Source organism: Amblyomma maculatum, chromosome 7 (assembly GCF_055883805.1).
Source record: "Amblyomma maculatum isolate TAMU_Amacu chromosome 7, ASM5588380v1, whole genome shotgun sequence".
Lineage (NCBI taxonomy): Eukaryota > Metazoa > Arthropoda > Arachnida > Ixodida > Ixodidae > Amblyomma > Amblyomma maculatum.
Window position 1 is genome coordinate 109,651,161 of NC_139350.1, and position 18,525 is coordinate 109,669,685.

The following is an 18,525-nucleotide window of genomic DNA, read 5'->3' on the forward strand; positions in this document are numbered from 1 at the left end:
TTGAACGCATCAAATTTCACTAGCTTTTTAGGTGGTGGTGATAAAGGCGTTTATTGAATTTAAATATGGGGGACACTCCACCTTTAAGGGCATGACAGTATGCCATGACATGATAGCATAGGCTACCAGCCCACATATAAAGCCCCTCTTTAACCAAGCCGTATGAGTGTGCCTTCGTGAATACCAGGGTCCTGGCAGGCTGATTCTGACATAAGCGTCCCATGTGAAACGAGACCCAAGTTGGCAGCTCCTTCCATCTGCGGCTATGGCATACGCAACGAGCCGAGCTGGCGTGATGTTGCTTTCACAACAAAAGCAAAATGAATGCCTTATAATCATGGTTATACACAGCTGTGTCCAAGTTTGATGCACTGGAGAAGCTACAGCTACATCAAGCAATCAGTAGTGCTGTGTACTGCATACCTAAATTAACTCTATCATGCAAGAAAGCATGCAGCCCAGTGAGTAGTGGTTACAGGATAATAAGACATGTGTTTCCATAAATTATAAATGGTTAAGAAAAAAAAATTGTGGAGTGAAGAATATTTCCTTAATGGGCTTGTTTTTCTCGTTCACAACCTCAAAAGCCACAGTACACCTCAACACTTCTGCTCTGGTGCCAAAAATTCCGAAATCCTTATTAGCTGAAATGAAAAACTACATACCTTGATCTATTGAAGCTCCACCATTACCTGTCTTCTCAGCCGTTTAAGATCTCGCCCATTCATATACCATTCATATAGAACAAAATTGAAAGTTGAGCATGCATGCAAGCCCAAATTAACGCTTCTAAGAGAAATAACAAATACCATTGCTTCAAGAACTAATCTGAAATGGAAGCTGGGTGATGGTGACAGGCAACTGTCACCACACAGGGATAGCATGGAGGAGCCAAAATTGTTCATGGCGTGCAGTGCAGAAGCGTTTACAGGGGTACCACTGCAGCGGTTGGAACTTGGGCCATCAATCAGCATTTGCTTGGCCTGTAAAGCAAGGCAGCTAAAAGGCACATCGTAGATGCTTGCACATCTGAAGAGAGGATCTGGCAGGATGCATGTTGCAGAATGGCAGCAGATGAGACTTTTGTGTATGGCAGACATTGAATTTATGTAGTAGTCCAATAGGTTTATACAGCGAGTCACTGGAGACTAGAGAGGTGAATACAGAGAGCAGTGTGAAACTGTTGTGAAAGATGTGAAACTTAACCTCATGCAATAATTTGGAATCTGTCCTCTCGCATGCATCTTGCAGAAGACAATTGAGGGTTCTGGCCTTTTCTGGAAAGCGTAAGGTTGCCACTCTTCTTCAGCTCAATTAATCTGTTCTGAAACTGCTAAAGTGGGCGAGTTGAACTTTGGCACAGTTTCAAATGAAACATAATACCTTCAGCTTGGAAAGCACTGAAACTGTCTAATGCTCTAGTTAGCTAATTAGCAAGATGCACTAGGTTTCCATGGTCGTACAAAGTCTTGAAGGAGTGAGCAAAGAAACAAAGGTCCTCGACATAATTTTCATGTCATGCACATAGATGGGCTGGCAAATAAGGTAATAGCAAATCACAGTACAAGAAAATATGCTCATGCCACAGCCCCTGACACTGACTCTGCTGAAAGCTTGCCTCAAGACAATGTGTGTGCACCTTTCGAATAAACTGAAGTTGTAAATCAGGGGCTGTGTTGTTTGTTCCTCTCTTCGTACTGTTTTTGCAGTGTTACCATTTTTAACAAGAAAATATCTTCCTTGCCTAGGACACCTTTCTACGCTATCAGACCAAAGTATAAAACAAAAACTAAATTGAGTATCCTCAAAAACCAAGGTTCTTCAAAGATTGTGGTATACGTGCCAACTCAGTGCAGCAGAAATTCTTCGTCAAGCAAGGACCTTGATATTTCATTTGCTGATGAGGAAGCAGGCGGTAAGATGTTCTGCCTTCAAGGGGGTAAGGTAGGGTGCATGAGCTATCTTGTTTTTAGCTTTATATCTCAACAACTGTTGTATATATTAGCATGAAAATTTGCACATTCAATAGGAATAGCATTGGTCTTAATTTGGTGTAATTTTTTCACTGCAGCCCTTTTCATTTTTTTTTGTAGTTGAGAACCAAATTGTAAGCTATGATGGAAAATAAAATGTACCTTTTATCAGAAACAAAAAAAAAACAGCATGACCGTGAAATTTTGCACAATAATTTTGTATAATAGTGGGTTTAACTGGAACCTTTAAAAAATGCTTTCCCCCATTCACATCACAAGAAAAGAAAAATTATGTCACATGTCTCGTGCCGTGGAGGATCTTTCCAATAATCTTTTTTTTTTTTTTTTTTAAATTATAACTCGGTGATTTTTTCGAACATTTACGTTCAAATTACTTGCAAGGGATGCGAGTATAATCTGGGAAAATTTCAGCTTAATAGGCTGTATAGTTTTCCAGAAAAGGTACATTAAGTTCCGAAAAATTTCAAAAAGTGATATTGAGAAAAACACATTTTTGTGTTTGCACCTGCACTACAAGATCAGAATGCACCAGCAGAGTACACACACTTCCTGGCTTTTTTGGTGTCTTCCCAAAAGCCTTCCTTCATGTTTCTCTTTTCTGCAATGCTCCTTGCTTTCTGATGAGCTTCGGAACTCAGCCCTTTCAACACGCTCCTTGTCAAGCCGGTTCAGACCAACTGTACAGAACACACCTAACTTGATGCCAAGTGTTTCCAAAACAGCGATTCGTGCTTGATTACCGTCATTGTAGTATGTTACAGCATCGCAAGTGGCAAGTTTCAACGTGTCAGTGTCAACAAATTTTTTCGGACAGCGGCACCAAATCAGTTGATTCATTGACTCGTTGGTGTTTTGTGTCCTGCCGTGGAGACACTTGCTCAGAAGGCCTGGTGATGATAAAGAACACTGGCTTGACTGCTTCCAGAACAGCAGTTGGCAGGCTGTTTTTATGGCAATATGCCTCAGTATTACCTTTACTGAGGGCACGGTTGTACCCACACCATGATGACGCTCCTTTGGGTCACGGTTGGGCTCTGCGTCAGTGGATAACTTATGAAAATAGATTGCACACACGGCTTTTCACATGCTTTCTAAGCTATCAGTGTTCTCATGAATGGCCTTGGCGTAGTAAAATTGTAGGGAGCCGATATCTTTTTTTGTAAGATGGCCTCCCAAATAGTGGAAGTCCATCTGACAGCTTCTTACCTTTCAAACTAGTCTTCAGGTTTCTAATCCTGGTTTCCATACGCTTTTGCACATGACCGACATACTCGTGCTTTTCAATGCCTTTGCTATATGGTTTTGCTGCTTTCACAACAAAGTATGCCTTGCTGTCCCCATCACCAATATATTTGGTGTACACCACTCCATGTTTTTCAACAGACCGCGCAAAAATCTTCACAGCACCCGCAGCTTCCACACCTCCGGACGGTCCAATTTGTGTTGCTTTGGCTGCTGTCAGTGTGGAGATTTCGCGAACAGATATCAGAACTCAGTCTCCATTTCGAAGTCTAGCACCTTGTGTGTCAGCTGAAATGAGTGACGAAACCGTGCAGGGATGAATGCCCTCTCTTCATCCAGGCTCCATCCACAGTAGCAGCGATTATGTGGATGAGAAATGCCGAGCATGTCAACCTTCACGTCGTCAACGGTCCGGGTGATGCTTCGTAAAGCAACTGTCGCTGTAGCATGCAGTAGGCGCAGTGTAAGACGTAAATTTTGTAGGCGGCGGAGGCATGTTCATAGCAGCGCATATCACACGGCCAGCCAGCAGTCCGTTTCCACATGTCCGTAGCGCAAAAACATGCCGCTCATTTACCTCAAACAAACCTCTTTGTGATCGCTTAGATGTCTTGAATGAGCTCGTCGCACCGCATTCATCGCAACAGACATTCATGGTGCACGCCAGTCCACTCCTCTCATCAATTTGTTTGTTTAGCTGAAGCTCACCTTTCCCGCATTTCTTGCATAATGCAGACTCTAGAAAGTCTCGAAGGATCTCAATGTCAACGAAACGAAATCAGCTTCTTCCACCTTGCTTCCACGTTGAAAGTGTCACATGGCGCACTCGCCCCCTTATTTTTGAAAAACTAGCACTTCGACGTGCCGGCTCCTCGTTCGTTTCTTTCCATGGAGGAAGTTTTCTTTCCTTGTAAATTGATTGCCGCGAAACTGGCGAAACGGCGAACGAAACTATGCGAAACGGTGAAACGCGAAACTTCCTCTTCCTTGTCCACTTCCCAGCCGTTCTTACCATAATGAGGCAAAATACCCGGCACTTATAAAAAATGCCAAAAAGTGAATATACTTAGCAGATCTAACCATATTTATTGTAAAAATTAAGTAAACACTGAAAAAATGTCGAAAAATAACATATAAGCAAACCCTCCCATCTGTCATTTTTAAATACCAGGAGGCGCAGTTTTTGGCGCCATGCTTAAATGGCTTAGAGTGCTCATACGCGCTCGCCGCTGCACTGTTTTGCTCGCCACAGTATGTATTACTTTTATTGATGAAATCGAAAAATCAACTTTTTGGTCGATTTACCCTGCTATACCCCCATAATTCACAGAAGCAGCGGCTTCTTCAAATAAATGTGGTCTAAAGTAAAATGCATGTGCTGCTGCTGATGATGATGCTGACGCTGATGCGGCCATTCCCCTTTGTATCGGATGATCACAAAGCTCTGGATGTGACTAGACCTACAGGCAAGGATTGAAGGGACATATGTTTTTAGATGATGCTCCTCCTGCGTCTTTTTAGCAAAAGCTCATCCGTTCATAGCTGTGCATCAGTTTCAAGAAAAGTGATGGCTCCATGATTTACAAACTCAACCTCACTTCCCACAGCCAGAGTGCGACTGTCACTAGAGAAAAAGAAAAGAGGGATGAGTAAAAGACTGGACCTAAGGAAATGCTCGCTAATTAGAATTGATTAACGTACAATTAATTAACGCTAATTAGCACGTGGCACTCGAGAGAGAAGAAGAAAAGAGAGTGCAGTGCTATTTTTGAGGGGATGGGGAGGACGACGAAGAAGCCGATAAACGAGGCCAAAGAAGAAGGTGAAGTGCACGTATAAAAGGAGGAGTTGCGACGTGGCCATAGCAGCAACGTTCTGGTGCACACATATGGTGCACGGCCGTCAGCTGCTGCAGGTGTTCGTGAGGCCTACCGACCAGGGTGGTCCCCACTGGCTGATGCGCTGGGCTCGTACGTGGATCAAGACGATGACCTCGTCTTCGGAACGCGGGCCCTATGCCAACGCCTCCGGAACGCCGACTCAGCAAGCGGGGGTTGCTGCTTCCGGGACCTCGTCACCGGTATGAGGACGCTCCAACGCCGGCATCCAGGTAAGGTGACGTGGCAGTGAGGACGAACACCGACATCCAGGTAAGATATGACGTGGCGCAGTACCGACACCCTTCACCTGGTCCTCCTCAACGCTCCTCTGCGGCGTCTCTTGAGACAAGAACCATCCGAGTTTTTATCCGTACTAACGTGCGAACCACCCGCGTTTAATTGGTAACAGGACGTACGGTATGAGTGTGGCTTCGTGGATTACGCGTGAGGATCATTAGTGTGGTAGCACTGCGGTATCTAGCGTTATTTTCGCGAATGTGTATAGTGGGCTGTTTTGTAAGCTTGCACGCACATATAGAATGCTTACCGTACTACACCGTAAGCAGATTTGCGTGCGTGAGACCCGTTTCACATGGTGCGACTGCAGCGAAAATTTTCGGTGCAGTCGGTGACGCCGTAGTGCGATTTCGCACAGCGCTTTCACATGCAGCGAATCCGCGTGCGAATTCGGTGAGAGATACCGTCAGGGTTGTTTGATGTTTTGTAGAAAACGCGTACGCAGAGCGTGTTTGATTTATATACTCGGATGTATTTTTACATTCTAAGCGATAATTCATAGGTATTTATGAAAACGTGCAGTCTTTCAGCGTACAAAAAGCGCGTTGCTGCGCCGAATGAAACCACTCGGACGTGAAAATAGGGGTGTCTCATGGGGGCGCGCGCGCTCTCCTTCGATACTGGGAGTGCCAGCTCGTTTCACGTCACCGTACGTCACATGACGTCGCGACGCTCCTCCGCTCCTCATTGGCCAGTCGCAGAACGATCGCGCCGACGCTGCGACTGAATTCTAAAGGCCGTTTCACATGATGCGATTCTCGCCGCAGCAGTGTGCGATTTCAGCCGCACAGCAACAGAACGGCACGCCGCTGCCGTCGCAGAGCGGCTGCGACAGACTTCCAAGTTCCAACATGTTGGTCGAACGCCGCTCCCGTCGCAGCGATCGTTGCGAACGAGACGGCTGCCAGCCTATGGAATTCAGCCTGATGCGTGGCTTGATTGGCCTGATGCCCTGATGTGACTGTTGTACGTAGTTGCGTACAAAACGAAAAAGTTAAAAATGTCTATTTTGCATAAAGTGTTTTATATTTTGATAAAAAACATAAATTAAATACTACATTTAATTTTACACGTGTTCTACCTTTATTGTTGGTAAAATATGATGGTGCCGCCGCTCGTGCCGCACTGACAGAAATCGCTGGTGCCGCAAGGCCGCAAGCATGTGAAAGGGCTGTTGCTATTTGCGCTGCAACGACACTGCGACTGGACCGAAATTTTTCGTGCGCGTCGCATCATGTGAAACAGCCAGCTGTTGGAAACGCCTCTGCGGCTGGAGCGACGCTCGCTCTGCGGCTAGACCGACGAGAATCGCAGCGTCGCAGGGCAAAATTCGCATCATGTGAAACGGGCTGACAGCCGTATTACGGACCGCTCTGTAATTGAGAGCGCTCTAAAACGCCCGCTCCTATTGGTCGCCGTCGCCATCTTGAAAAGTTGCGTCACGGGATGCTGCGAATGCGTCGCGGAGGCGAAAAAACAGATGACGTCGCGCACCTAATGACGTCGCGCTGAAGCGGCAACGCCGGCGCGAGCAACGACGAAGGGCGGTGTGTGAGAATGCGTTCTACTTGTTCGGCGAGTTGTTCCGACGCCTATTTCGACTTGAAAATGCGAAAGTGGAATGGTGGTGCGATGAATGCGCCGATGAACTGTGATGAAGCTCGCAGTCGACCGCTCTTGACGGTGCGGCTGTCATGCGTGCTTCGATCTTTTTTTGCCTCCGGAGGATTTCGTCTCCACAGGTAGTCGGCCTCTCATAACTGACGGTGAGCAAGTGCGTGCGTCAAATGGCTGAACTCAACTACTGAAAAGTTGGCGCTGAAGGGTGGTTGGGCTCCGCAGTGCGCCAAAAGCAAAAGGCGGAGGCGAAGGCGATATACAGTGCAAAACAAATGAAAACGAGCGAGGTTGGTAGTGTACGCTCAACCGCGTTGCTTTTCCCCGTGCTCGTTCTAACTGAAGCATTTGTGTGTGAGACGTTCGTGTGGACATAAAAGTTTATTTTGCCTGTGCTCCGCGATCGATCTTTCTTTTGTTTCTGTTTTCTAAAGAAAAATAAATAAAGCCCCGATTACACTGCTTTCGATATGATTTCTCCGCGCATTTAGGACCATCACACAGTACCTTGACATCAGACGATGCGCAAAAGCCGGCACTATAGCCGTGGAATCAGCTGTTTTACTGAAAATCACCATTTTTACGGTTTGTTTACCTCTGCCAGCGCGCCCTCGCGGCAAAAGAAGCTACCCACGAGAGCGTTTAATTGCAAAACTGTAGCTGCTTCTTGATTTTTTTATGACATTGAACTTTAAATGCGGCTTCTTGAAAATATAAAACTTTAGTTAATTTATTCACACGTTATATCTATAAAAAAGTTAGCAAACGGCTCCTTGACGTGCGATGTGCTTACTGCGAATGTTCAAATGGCACAAAGCATTTACAGTAAGATTTGGTTTGGTTTGTTGGGTGTAACGTTAACTCAGGCTATTAGAGACACTGTAGTGTAGTGCTCCGCAAATTGTGACCACATTGGGTTCTTCAACGTGCACTGACATCGCACAGCACTTGGGCGCTTAGCTTTTCGCCTGGAGCAAAGCGGCCGCCGAGGCCGGGATGTGATCCCAAATCCTTGGTATGGTGGCTAGAAGGGGGAGGTGACGCCAACGGCGGACGGAAGCCGCTCCTCCATTTCAAGCCGGGTGTAGGTGGCGCTGTTGGCCGTAGTGCGATGTGCGATGCATGGTACGCGCCGCTCGCCTTCAGCCACGGTACTTGAACATACGTATGCCCGCCGTGCGTGCAACGCGTCGGCCTTTCAGTGATGTTGCAGGTAATGGTTTAGCTCATTAAACTCTAGTCGAACCTGATTACGGCTGACAGAATTCAATTTTAAGCCATGGTGGTGCAGTGGTTAGGGCGTTCGACTGTTGTGCCCAAGGACGAGGGATCGCATCCCGGCCGCGGCGACCGCTTTTCTCTGGAGGCGAAAAGCAAGGCGCTCGTGTGCTGTGCGATGTTAGTATAAGTTAAAGAACTCCAGGTGGTCGAAATTCCGGAGTCCTCCACTACGGTGTCTCTCATAGCCCGAGTAATTTTGGCACATGAAACCCAACAAACAAAACGATTAAAATCGATCGGTTGGTACTCCAATACTTCTGGTGCGTAGAATACGGGCGTATCTATCCTTTCAGTTCCAGGAATTGGAGGGTCTTGAATGAGTCCCGTCGGATCGAGATAGTGCATGTCGAAAGTAGAAGACAGACCAAGATAATGAGTCTTCAAGGTATACTGCGCACACACAAAACAAAGACGAGAAATTTGGTACACAACAAGCGCAACACCTGCGCTTAATTGTTGTGTACCTTTCTCCTCCTTGTTTTGTGTGCGCGCAGTATACCTTGAAGATATGTCTGACCGACTCGCCCAACAACGCACTCTTTCAAAAGAATGAGGATGGAAGAATGTTTCGGCTCCGTGCGGTCGCATTTTTTTCCCACAACGTTGTTTGCCCCAAGGCATAAAATAATATGTAAGAAGAAAATTAAAAGGGGTAATAAATGAAAGAAAAAAGGTTGGCTGTTCTTTGGTCGATGTTTTCCACCTCCTTCAGTTTCAAGGATACGAAGCATCAGCATTACGCCTAAAAAATGTGATTGGGGATCCAAACAAGCAAAACAAAGCATAGCAAGCATTTATTGCATATCGTAGTAATAGCAATGTACTGCTCATAATAACATTCAGGGTAATTCAAAATAACAGATACATTTACACATGCTTCTGTGCAATTAGAAAAAAAAACATTAAACATTGATTATCAACACTGCATGCATCGCTTAATTGGCACTAAGAAATGGGGAGCAAGGATATCTCTTCCCGCTAAATAAATAAAAAAAATTACATTCGACCTTGAATAAATATGCAACTTAGAGCACCCTCTTAAGTTTCGGCACTTTCATTCTTCCCTGCTTAGCGTTGCGCTTACAGTTCTGCGCCTTAACATAGAAGTGCTGCCTGGTAAGAACATAAAATTTGATAATTTTGCTTGGGAGGGACATACTGTGATTTTTTTTTTTTGCGCTGGAGTTCATCTGTTCGGCGAAGTTAGGCCCTCACATTAACATGTCAGCAGCGCAACACATCTGGCCATAAACGAGAGATCATGCTGGCAGCCGCGAACAAGCCGCACCGTCCATACACCGCTCGCGAACCTGCACACGCGCGCGATCGCGTGACTGCATCGCCAAGCTGACCGCAGCGCCACCGCGGCCTTCGCGGCAGCGCATGAACCAGAGGATCGCGCTTTCTGGGCGGATACGCCGGCGCTGGCGCCACCTCCCCCTTCTAGCCACCATATCCTTGGGCACAGTAGAAGAGTGCCCTAACCACTTCGCCACCCCGGCGGGGTAAAAATTTAAGGTTGCAGTCATTTCTTTCATTCTGTTTCTATTGCAACATGTCACACAGCCCATGTTTTATAGACCACTCTTTCCCACATGGATGACACTTCACAATGCCAAAGTAGGGCTAGGTTTCCTTGCTGAAGTATTGACGATTTCAACTGTGGAGGTATGTTTTGAAGTGCCCTTGTAATAATGTATGCTTCACAGATCAATTCTAGAGGCTACCGCTTTGCAGCCTCAACTGAGCCAGAAAAAGGCTTAAGTTTGGCAACTCAAATTATACTGTTTGCATTGGTTCTGTCCATATAAAAACTGTACTCACAGGATCGAAAAAGCACAGGTTCAGTATGCTTGATACAGCTGGCAAAGCCTGATATGTAGCGTAGTAAATGGCTGCCACATATTTAATATAAGCACAATTGTTTAAGTCCAAGTCACTAACATGGTAGGTATTGACCATGGCTTGTCATTAAAACTAAACTCACTATAGGGGGTATTCACATGACGTCACAGCTGACATCAGTGTGCAGCCGACGCCATCTTTGTGTCCTGTTCTGACTAGTACTAGTACGGGGCGGCGGTTAGCTGTTCGTGCGCGTCCGTTTGCTTTGTCACTCTGCCTCATTCCAGCACCATTGTTATAAAAACTCAATCGGTATCATGAGTGACAGTTCCATTTATGGGCAAAGTATGCGCGATGCGGACATATACCTGTACGAAACAAAACATTGGTACCGACCCGTGCGCAGTCGATATGCGCAATGCACGGTAAGTGTCGGCCTGTGCACACGCATAAATATGTGCGACATTCATGAATTCCTTGTCCTACTATAGTGCCTAGAATATACTGACTAGTGTGCTGAGCGCGGGCGGCGCGGTGGCACCAGAGTTGATGCCTGCCGGCGGCGGCCGCATAGCGGCGCTGTGGTGCGAGGGGGTGCGAGCCGGTTTCTCGCGCACATTGCGCCGCGCTGCTGGGAGTTGGAAAGGGAACTGCGCGTTGCTTTGGCTCACGTTTAATACTTTGTTTTAGAGCTCTTTCAGGAGCTTAGGATTTATATAACGTTTTAACATGCTAATGTTAATATCGAATTGCTTTGTGCAGATTGCTCGAACTTGAAAGCTCAATCGGTACGTGAGCCACACGCTAACCCGGTAAACGCACATGAGAGCTTTCGCGTTTGGAGGAATTCAAACTCAAAGAATACAAGTCACGAAACACAGATTCGGTTTAATAGAACGAAGGCAGCATGTTTAATCAAAGGTGACAATGCGAGTGGAAGGCAATGCTGGCATGTTCTTCCCACTTGTCCAGATATCCTATGGAGGTCATTACTCGTATCAGGCGATTGATTAGCTTGACGAAGTCTTCTGTTGGTTGCACCCGAGTGTATATAGTCTCCACATGCCGCCGGTGCAAAAGAAGTCCTTTAATAACCTCATCTCCAAAAAGTTGGAATGCAAGGTCAACCTTCATCTTTTCAAAGTTATTGGGTCTTAAGCATAAGGTAGGCTGTCATACACGGAAGGTATCCGCATCCATGTAACCGGAATGAGAATGTCCTCAAACGGATGACGGCCTCCGTGGTGGTTAGGTGTCTGCAGTGTAGCCTGGCTGCCACTCTGTTCACACACAATGCCCGCTTCACTGGAGCCGGAGGAGTCGTTGCAGTCTTGAAAGCCAGCTTCGAGAAAACAGGAGCCCTCGTTGATTTCCGAGCCCGAATCGCGGGGTCCAGTCCCTGCGTCCCGCTTATGGCGTTTACGAGCTGGTTGCTGCTCGCATATGTTTCTTTGCTTCCTTTTTGGTGCCGTCTTGGGCACAAGGTGTGGAGGGTATAATGTTGACGTTTTGAAAATAACGATGTTAAAATAACCATCTTCTACATGCTTCTGTTTCGCACCCCAGTTATGTAACCCCCCTCACATAATACTCCCATCGGAGCCCGTGAGGTATTTGAATAAAAAAATAAATAAAAAAAACAGCAAAACACAAACGAGGAACCTTTACTTACAGCGGCTAATTAAGGTACATCGCGGCCTGCGATTGCACAAGGTTTTGCCGAAGTCACCATCTTTTGAATAAAGAAGCTGACGAAGTTTTTTTTACTCAGATACACAATATGCACGAGACGCGGCCGGTTAATCGCGATGAAGCTCGTTGGTAATGCCACGATTACGGTGAAACATGCGCCTAATATATAACTGCATCCATATGACATATGTGTAGCGCAAAAGGACAATCGAGGGACACAGAAAAGGTACACAACACATGTGCTGTCTGTAGCGCCTGTGTACACTCTTTGTGCTACACACTGCCATGGAGCACCGTTACCGGCTCGCCCAGGTTTGCATCCTTGTGAATATAACTGCATGCTCTAAAAATGTTTCTCGCCAACAAAAGCAGTTGCCGTTTACCTTCCGCCATTTCTATCGATGCTTCGTTCCCATTGTACAGAATGCGTACTTACGTAGCATCAGATAGCGCAGTAATACGTACGCTCCTTGTTCTAGCGGTAGCCCCGTTTGCCAAAAAAGTAAGTCTTCTCTGTGCACCACCGCTTTCTCTTTGGCATTTTTCTCTGCAGTCTAGTGAGAGGCACTAGGGAAACAACAATCGGGAACCACGCTTCACCACTTGCGACACAGTAAAAAAAGAAGGGATACAGGCGAGCACAGAACGCGCGCACAAAACGAGAAGAAAAAAACCGATGCAATCGTCGCCGAGCAGGTAGAAGTGCGGAACGACTCGCATGAGCAAACACCTACACCGTAAATAAACTACTGCACCTTCGTGAAAGCAAAAGACGCGCAGAAGCAAGTTTAACACGCACGCACAACAACAACAGATTGCCGTATTCTGAAGAGAGAAAACTGCGTCGTCTGCTCAGGTGGCACCCTCCCGACAAGCAGCGCCCTCTGCCGCTAACGATTGGCTTTCATTGCAAATAGCGCCATCCTCGCCCATAGGGAAGCGCGGGCGCTCGTCACACTAGCCAGTAGATTCTAGGCACTGTACTACGGACGAGCTTCGTCACAAGAAACCAATCGCAAGCCTACTGGCCATTCGAAGAACGCAACTACGTTACAAGCGGCTGGGTTAAGAGCCGCGGTTGAAGCAGACGAACTCGCTCTTTGTGCAATTACGTGCCTGCTGTCCAACGTTTATACCAACTAAACCGCTGAGTTTTTGTAGCTGATATTCTGCATAGAAATGGCGTTTGGTAGTCAGTATCTTTTATACAAAACTTGCTTGGTGTACTTGCCTCAATCGATCAGAAGAAGTCGGATGTTTGGATCGTCTGTGGAGGTAAGGAAGCAAAAGAAACCGCTGCCACAGGCCACAGCGATGACACCGGTGGCGCCACCTCGTTGCCTTGCGGGCCCGAAATAACTTTTTGTAACAAAACTCTTGAAATACAGTGCAGGTTTGCCCAAGCTAAACTTGATTTATTATTAGAGATAAATAAGTTTATAAAGTTTTTCAAACCTTCTGCAAAACAATTCTGCCCGCCTACGTTCCTTCACCGAATCTGCATGCGGTCTGCTTTGATTAGCAGCCGACATGCACAGACGACGCCAACATTTGGCTTCTGAACGAATGAGGCAAGTACGGCAAACACAAAGTTTAGCGAGCCCTCTTTGAAGGATTTTATTGCAGAACACGACGAAAAGGTGTTGGCGGCGCGCTGCATGCATGCGCATGACTGGAAGCGATACCGCGCTGCTCTTTTACCGGGAATGTGTCTTCCGAGTGCGTGAAGAACAGTCGTGCACGAATAATGACAAGAGCTGGCTGCTAGGGCACATCCGGAAGATTCCAGTCCAGCCCATTTTGACATACATTTCTCATATTCCATGATACTTGTGCGGTTGAGCCGTGCCAGCCATACGTGATGTCGCATCTCGGTGAGGTATCTCGTTCGAGTGGAGTTGTATATGTGTACTTCCGGAACCTTAAAATGCCGAGATCGTTCGCGCAGCTCTTCAGCTTCCGTTGTTTACACTGTGCACGCGTCTATTACAGTCTATGATAGCTCAATAAACAACATATAGCTGCGTATGCCATTGCTTATGTAGAACCGCACGACAGCACTTGATACGCACGTTCGCTCTGTTCGTCCCGTGGACACAAACATGGCTGACTGCACCTCAATTACCCACAATGCACCGCAAACAACGCGTCAGTGAATACCCCCTATATCCATCCTTAATGTTGCTTACTAAAGATGGATTAGCTGTAGTTGTCCAACCCGCATCCCCAGCTAGGTGAAATAGGATACTTTAAGAAACTTGGAATATTTCATAGGATGCTGCACACCTAGCAGCAGTCTGCATTTTTGTCTTTTCTGCAGTTTAAAACTCAAGTACAACTTCAATAATGGAATTAGTATTGATGTGATCATCACCTACTTGCCAACAAAAATGGCAACTGGAACGAGAATGCCCGCTGTTCTGCAGAATACATAATTTGATGCATGGTGTGATTGAAGTAATGGGATCTCATTCTGGACTATACAACACAATGGTCTTTTTATGGATCATTCAGAACTCTGCTCCTCAGCACTGTCCAGTAGTTTAATCAACAGCATAGCTTAGCAGTTCTAGCAGTTCTTTGTTTCAGAGCTCCGCATCAATGGGTACATATTCTCCTGAACAAGAGTTTTATAAGCTAGAAAAATCTCTACAAATGAATACGGGTGTCACCATTACTGGCCATTCCTGTGAGCAAACTGAGGGGCACAGTGATGGCCTAGTAGTTCAAGCATCTGCCTCACGTGCAGAGTTTGATCCCTGGTGCAGTCGGGTACGAACTTATTTCTTTTGAGGGCAAACGATAGTGCACAACGGGGAGGGGGGGGGCGGGGAAAGGGCCTCATACTGTCCCACTTTCAAATTTTATCATGCTGTAAAGCCCATTTGTGGCCCTTAGCAAAGCAGTGGCCTAGGTGGGCCACAAGAAGAAAGTTCTTTGCACACCTTTGAGACTAGGCTACACCACCTTTTACTTTCTTATGGTGATTGTGGAGTCATCAGTTTGGTAGCATAATCTTGAATTGAGTGTCAAAGAAATTTTCAAATCCAATTTATGAGTTTTTTTTCTGCTGCTGGCAAAACATCACTATAGTCAAAAAGAGCCACAAGATTCATTTCAACTAAAAACAAAATTTGGATGGAATTGTCTCATGCCATATTTTCCTAGAATAAATTTATCTCTGATAATACGTAGAAGATAGCAAATTCTGGAGACATTTAAGCTCTTCCTTTAAGCATATCACTATATAGCATCTCCAGCTCCCCTTACAGTTCATTTGCATATATGTAGGCCTTGCTTGCTTATTTACCAATATTTTGATCTGTGCCTCTCATGTATAACACACTCTTATTAGTATACAGTACTAAACTATCACCTCATCCATCTACCAGATGTAGGTGACCATCCAACATGTAAACCCCTGTTTTAACCACGCCGTATGAGCGTGCCTGACTTGGCATCTAAAAACAGTGGAAGGTTGATTCTTATTCCACCTTCCCACCCCAAATGAGCAACCAGAGTTGCCAGCTCCTCCAATCTTTTTGATAAGTGATCTCGTTATGTTGCACTAACTATCGAAGTATCGGTGCTTGGCCATGTCAGCTGCTAGCTAGTACAACCTGCTAGCCCCATGACCATAATTGTTTGTTCACAATGCCGACACAGGATTAGCATCTGTTAGCATCTGCTGCATCACATGCACTGTATGGAGGTAGCCTGTTGAACATCTGCATTTTTCATATACCCTTCTGCAAGCTAGCAAACTGCCACATCAGAATTGGCATAGGTCAACTGCTAGAACTTCACAAAAAAGTCCCAGAGCCAGTTCCAGAAATTTGGGCTTCTGAGCAAAGGAGAGCTACTGCTCTAAGCCTTAGGCCTTCACTTGTCACCAGTTGGACAAGAATGAATCCAAGGAATGTGTGGCGCCAGTTACCAGGAGCAGCTGATTTACATGTGTCCTGAACAGGCGCAAGCTGTCAGCGTGTGAAGGGGCAAGGCTTCGTGCATGCAATCTGAAATCTTGAAATGTTCCCCACAACGCACAAGATACAAAGCATGTGCTCTGTCCTACATAAAAGCTCTTCATTTTCTGTCATGATGAAAAATTATGGGGATTCTGAAGTCACCTTGAGAATAGAATGCGACAGCATTCGAGCAGCGTTGCTTGCTACATATTTGTCATTTCAGCTTGACATGCTCATTGATGCTTTACTTTCAAAAATTTTACCACTTATAGTAGGTTGTGGACTGGGACTTTGAGTTGTTTTTCCACTACAGTAGACATGGGCAGCATTGAAGGTGACTCTATGAGCCAGCCGTTGTTCTTGGCCATACGACTTGACCAGCACACCTTTAAATTTGGCCAGAGGGCTCCATTAGGTTGCGCTTTCTGCACCAGTTGAAAGCATTCTCAAGTACAATATGTCAGTGTGGCTTTGTGCCATCTGCACTTCGATTGGACGCCATGATGCATAAATTCTTGTGCACCAGCCTCTCCGCAAGTCTCCTTCTCTTGTAAATATCTGCTTGACTTGCTCCATTGCAGGCTACTTTGTGGTCATGGCTGTTTTAGTAAGTGTTCCCGTGTTTTCTGCCACACTTTCCATGTGCTAGGTGACTATGGTGGTCACACGTAGTCTAAGTGTGAATGTCAACCAGCTACACCACCAGCTGAACCTAGGCGTAGCCATAGCTATTGCTTTCGCAATTACCAGGCTTAACTAAGCTAAGCCACTGCCAATTTTTTTTGCGTGATACAACATGCAGAGACCCATTTCTTTTTGACAAGGTGTCCTCCGCATCAGCATCAGTGATACCTCCATAGAGTAGCGACTGGTTTTAAGGATGCTAGTAAGCCTATACCTTCGCCCGTTAGTCTGCCCATGCCTGTCAGCAAATCACTCTTCCACCACTACCCGCCAACATAAAGCCCAGGTTGTGGAGTTTAAAAGTTCTCTTTTTAATTGACAGGCAACTGGTGACACATTTCAGATGGGAACAGCAACAGCCTTAAAGCACACACACTGTCTTGGATTCTGCTGTTTTCTCTGATGTACCCACTGACTCGGTAACAGTTTGCCTGCACCACTTTGCACAACGCATAAAAAAGGGCAGAGTCAAATTCATAACTTTTAGAACCGGCATGGAACTTTTGTGAATTAATGCAGATTGCACCCAATCTGGGGAGATCACGTCACATAGTCTTGTGAAATCACTCCTCGCCAACCAATAAGCGCTTGGTCATATACATGATCTGATCTTCTCCACCAAGCAAAAAAATTCCTGCCAACACGTTTTTCTGTTCATATGGACTGTAAGCTATTGCATTAATAAATGAGTTTTCTTATCTTCGGCCTGTCTCTGCATCGGCAACCACTGGCCCACCCAGTCAATGCTACCCCTTGTGTAGACTCCAGCAGTTGGCCTAGCGACACGATTACGATTAGGCACCATCTGTAGGATCCCTAGAATATTGCCTAAAGTTAGTTGTTCTATGCTAATTAGTGTATTGTGAATGGAGGAATACAAAGCACAAAGAACACGTGTCTGTTTTAAATCCTTTTTCTTGCGTCTTGTAGTTTTTCATTCACATACGGTACACTTTCAATACATCCGGCAGCTGCCATGGCGAGAATATTGCATGTGTAATGAAGCGGTTTAGATGATTCGCACATCAAGATATTGGTCTTCTCGTAGCTGCTACGAAGTCCAGCATTCACAGCAACAGCTCAAATGTAGTCAACTTTGTTGTCTTCACAACTTCATCCTCTTTGGGGCGCGACGTCTCTATCTTCCTCTTCTGCTTTTTCACAGGTCAGGCACCTCTCTTACAATCCTTCGCCAGTGTAAAGAGGCCATCCTCGTGGATTAAGCGGATGTCACAATGGCAGGGTCATGGTACGGTTTGAGGTGGTCAAGGTGGACAATTTCACGTCCTCGTCGGCGGTGGTCTGTTGATGGCGTGAGGGGCTCGATAAGGTAATTAACCGGAGAAGTTTGCTTAAGCACACGATATGGTCCCTGGTATCGACTCAGAAACTTGGGCGACTGTCCTGAAGTAGAAGAGGGCACCCATAGCCACACCAATGAGTCTGGACGATAAGCAGGCGGCAGACATTAAGATCCGGCGCGATTGTTCTTCTGATGGTGCTGGTTTCGAGCTGTGATTTGATGTGCGATCTGACGGCATTTTTCGTCATAGGCAGTGGCTTGAGAAATGGGTGTCAATTCGGAGAAGTCGGGACGGTAGGGTAGGATCGTGTCCATTGCGCAAGAAGGGTCGCGGCCGTACAGAAGGAAATAAGGCGAGAAACCGGTAGTCGCTTGCGTAGCAGAATTGTAGGCGTAGGTTATGTCTCCAAGGGTTCGATTAAATCGCTCGACTGTTCTATTTGTCTGCGGATGGTAGGAAGACGTCGTACGATGAACAATGCACACCTGAAAAAGGGTTTCTTCGACATCGGACAAAAATACGTGACCACGGTCACTAAGTAATTCCTGTGGCGCACCGTGATGCATGATAAGGTTCTCAAGGATGAAACCAGCGATATCACGAGCAGTTGCAGCTGGTAAAGCGGCAGTTTCAGTATATCTGGTGAGGTGGTCGTTGGCAACAATGATTCATCTGTTGCCGGCAGAACAGCAGCGAAGAGGCCTGTAAAGGCCTCTGTACG

General features: G+C 46.1%; 1 protein-coding gene across 1 annotated transcript; it reads right to left on the reverse strand.

Moving 5' to 3' along the window:
• Positions 1 to 2,445: 2,445 nt before the first annotated feature.
• On the reverse strand, positions 2,446 to 3,484 carry LOC146184418 (uncharacterized). Its single transcript, XM_084609382.1, has 2 exons — positions 3,201 to 3,484; positions 2,446 to 3,028 (listed from the first exon to the last, which is right to left on the reverse strand). The coding sequence occupies exons 1-2, from the start codon at positions 3,238 to 3,240 to the stop codon at positions 2,505 to 2,507; spliced, it is 564 nt and encodes a 187-aa protein (XP_084465508.1). The 5' UTR covers positions 3,241 to 3,484; the 3' UTR covers positions 2,446 to 2,504.
• Positions 3,485 to 18,525: the final 15,041 nt, after the last annotated feature.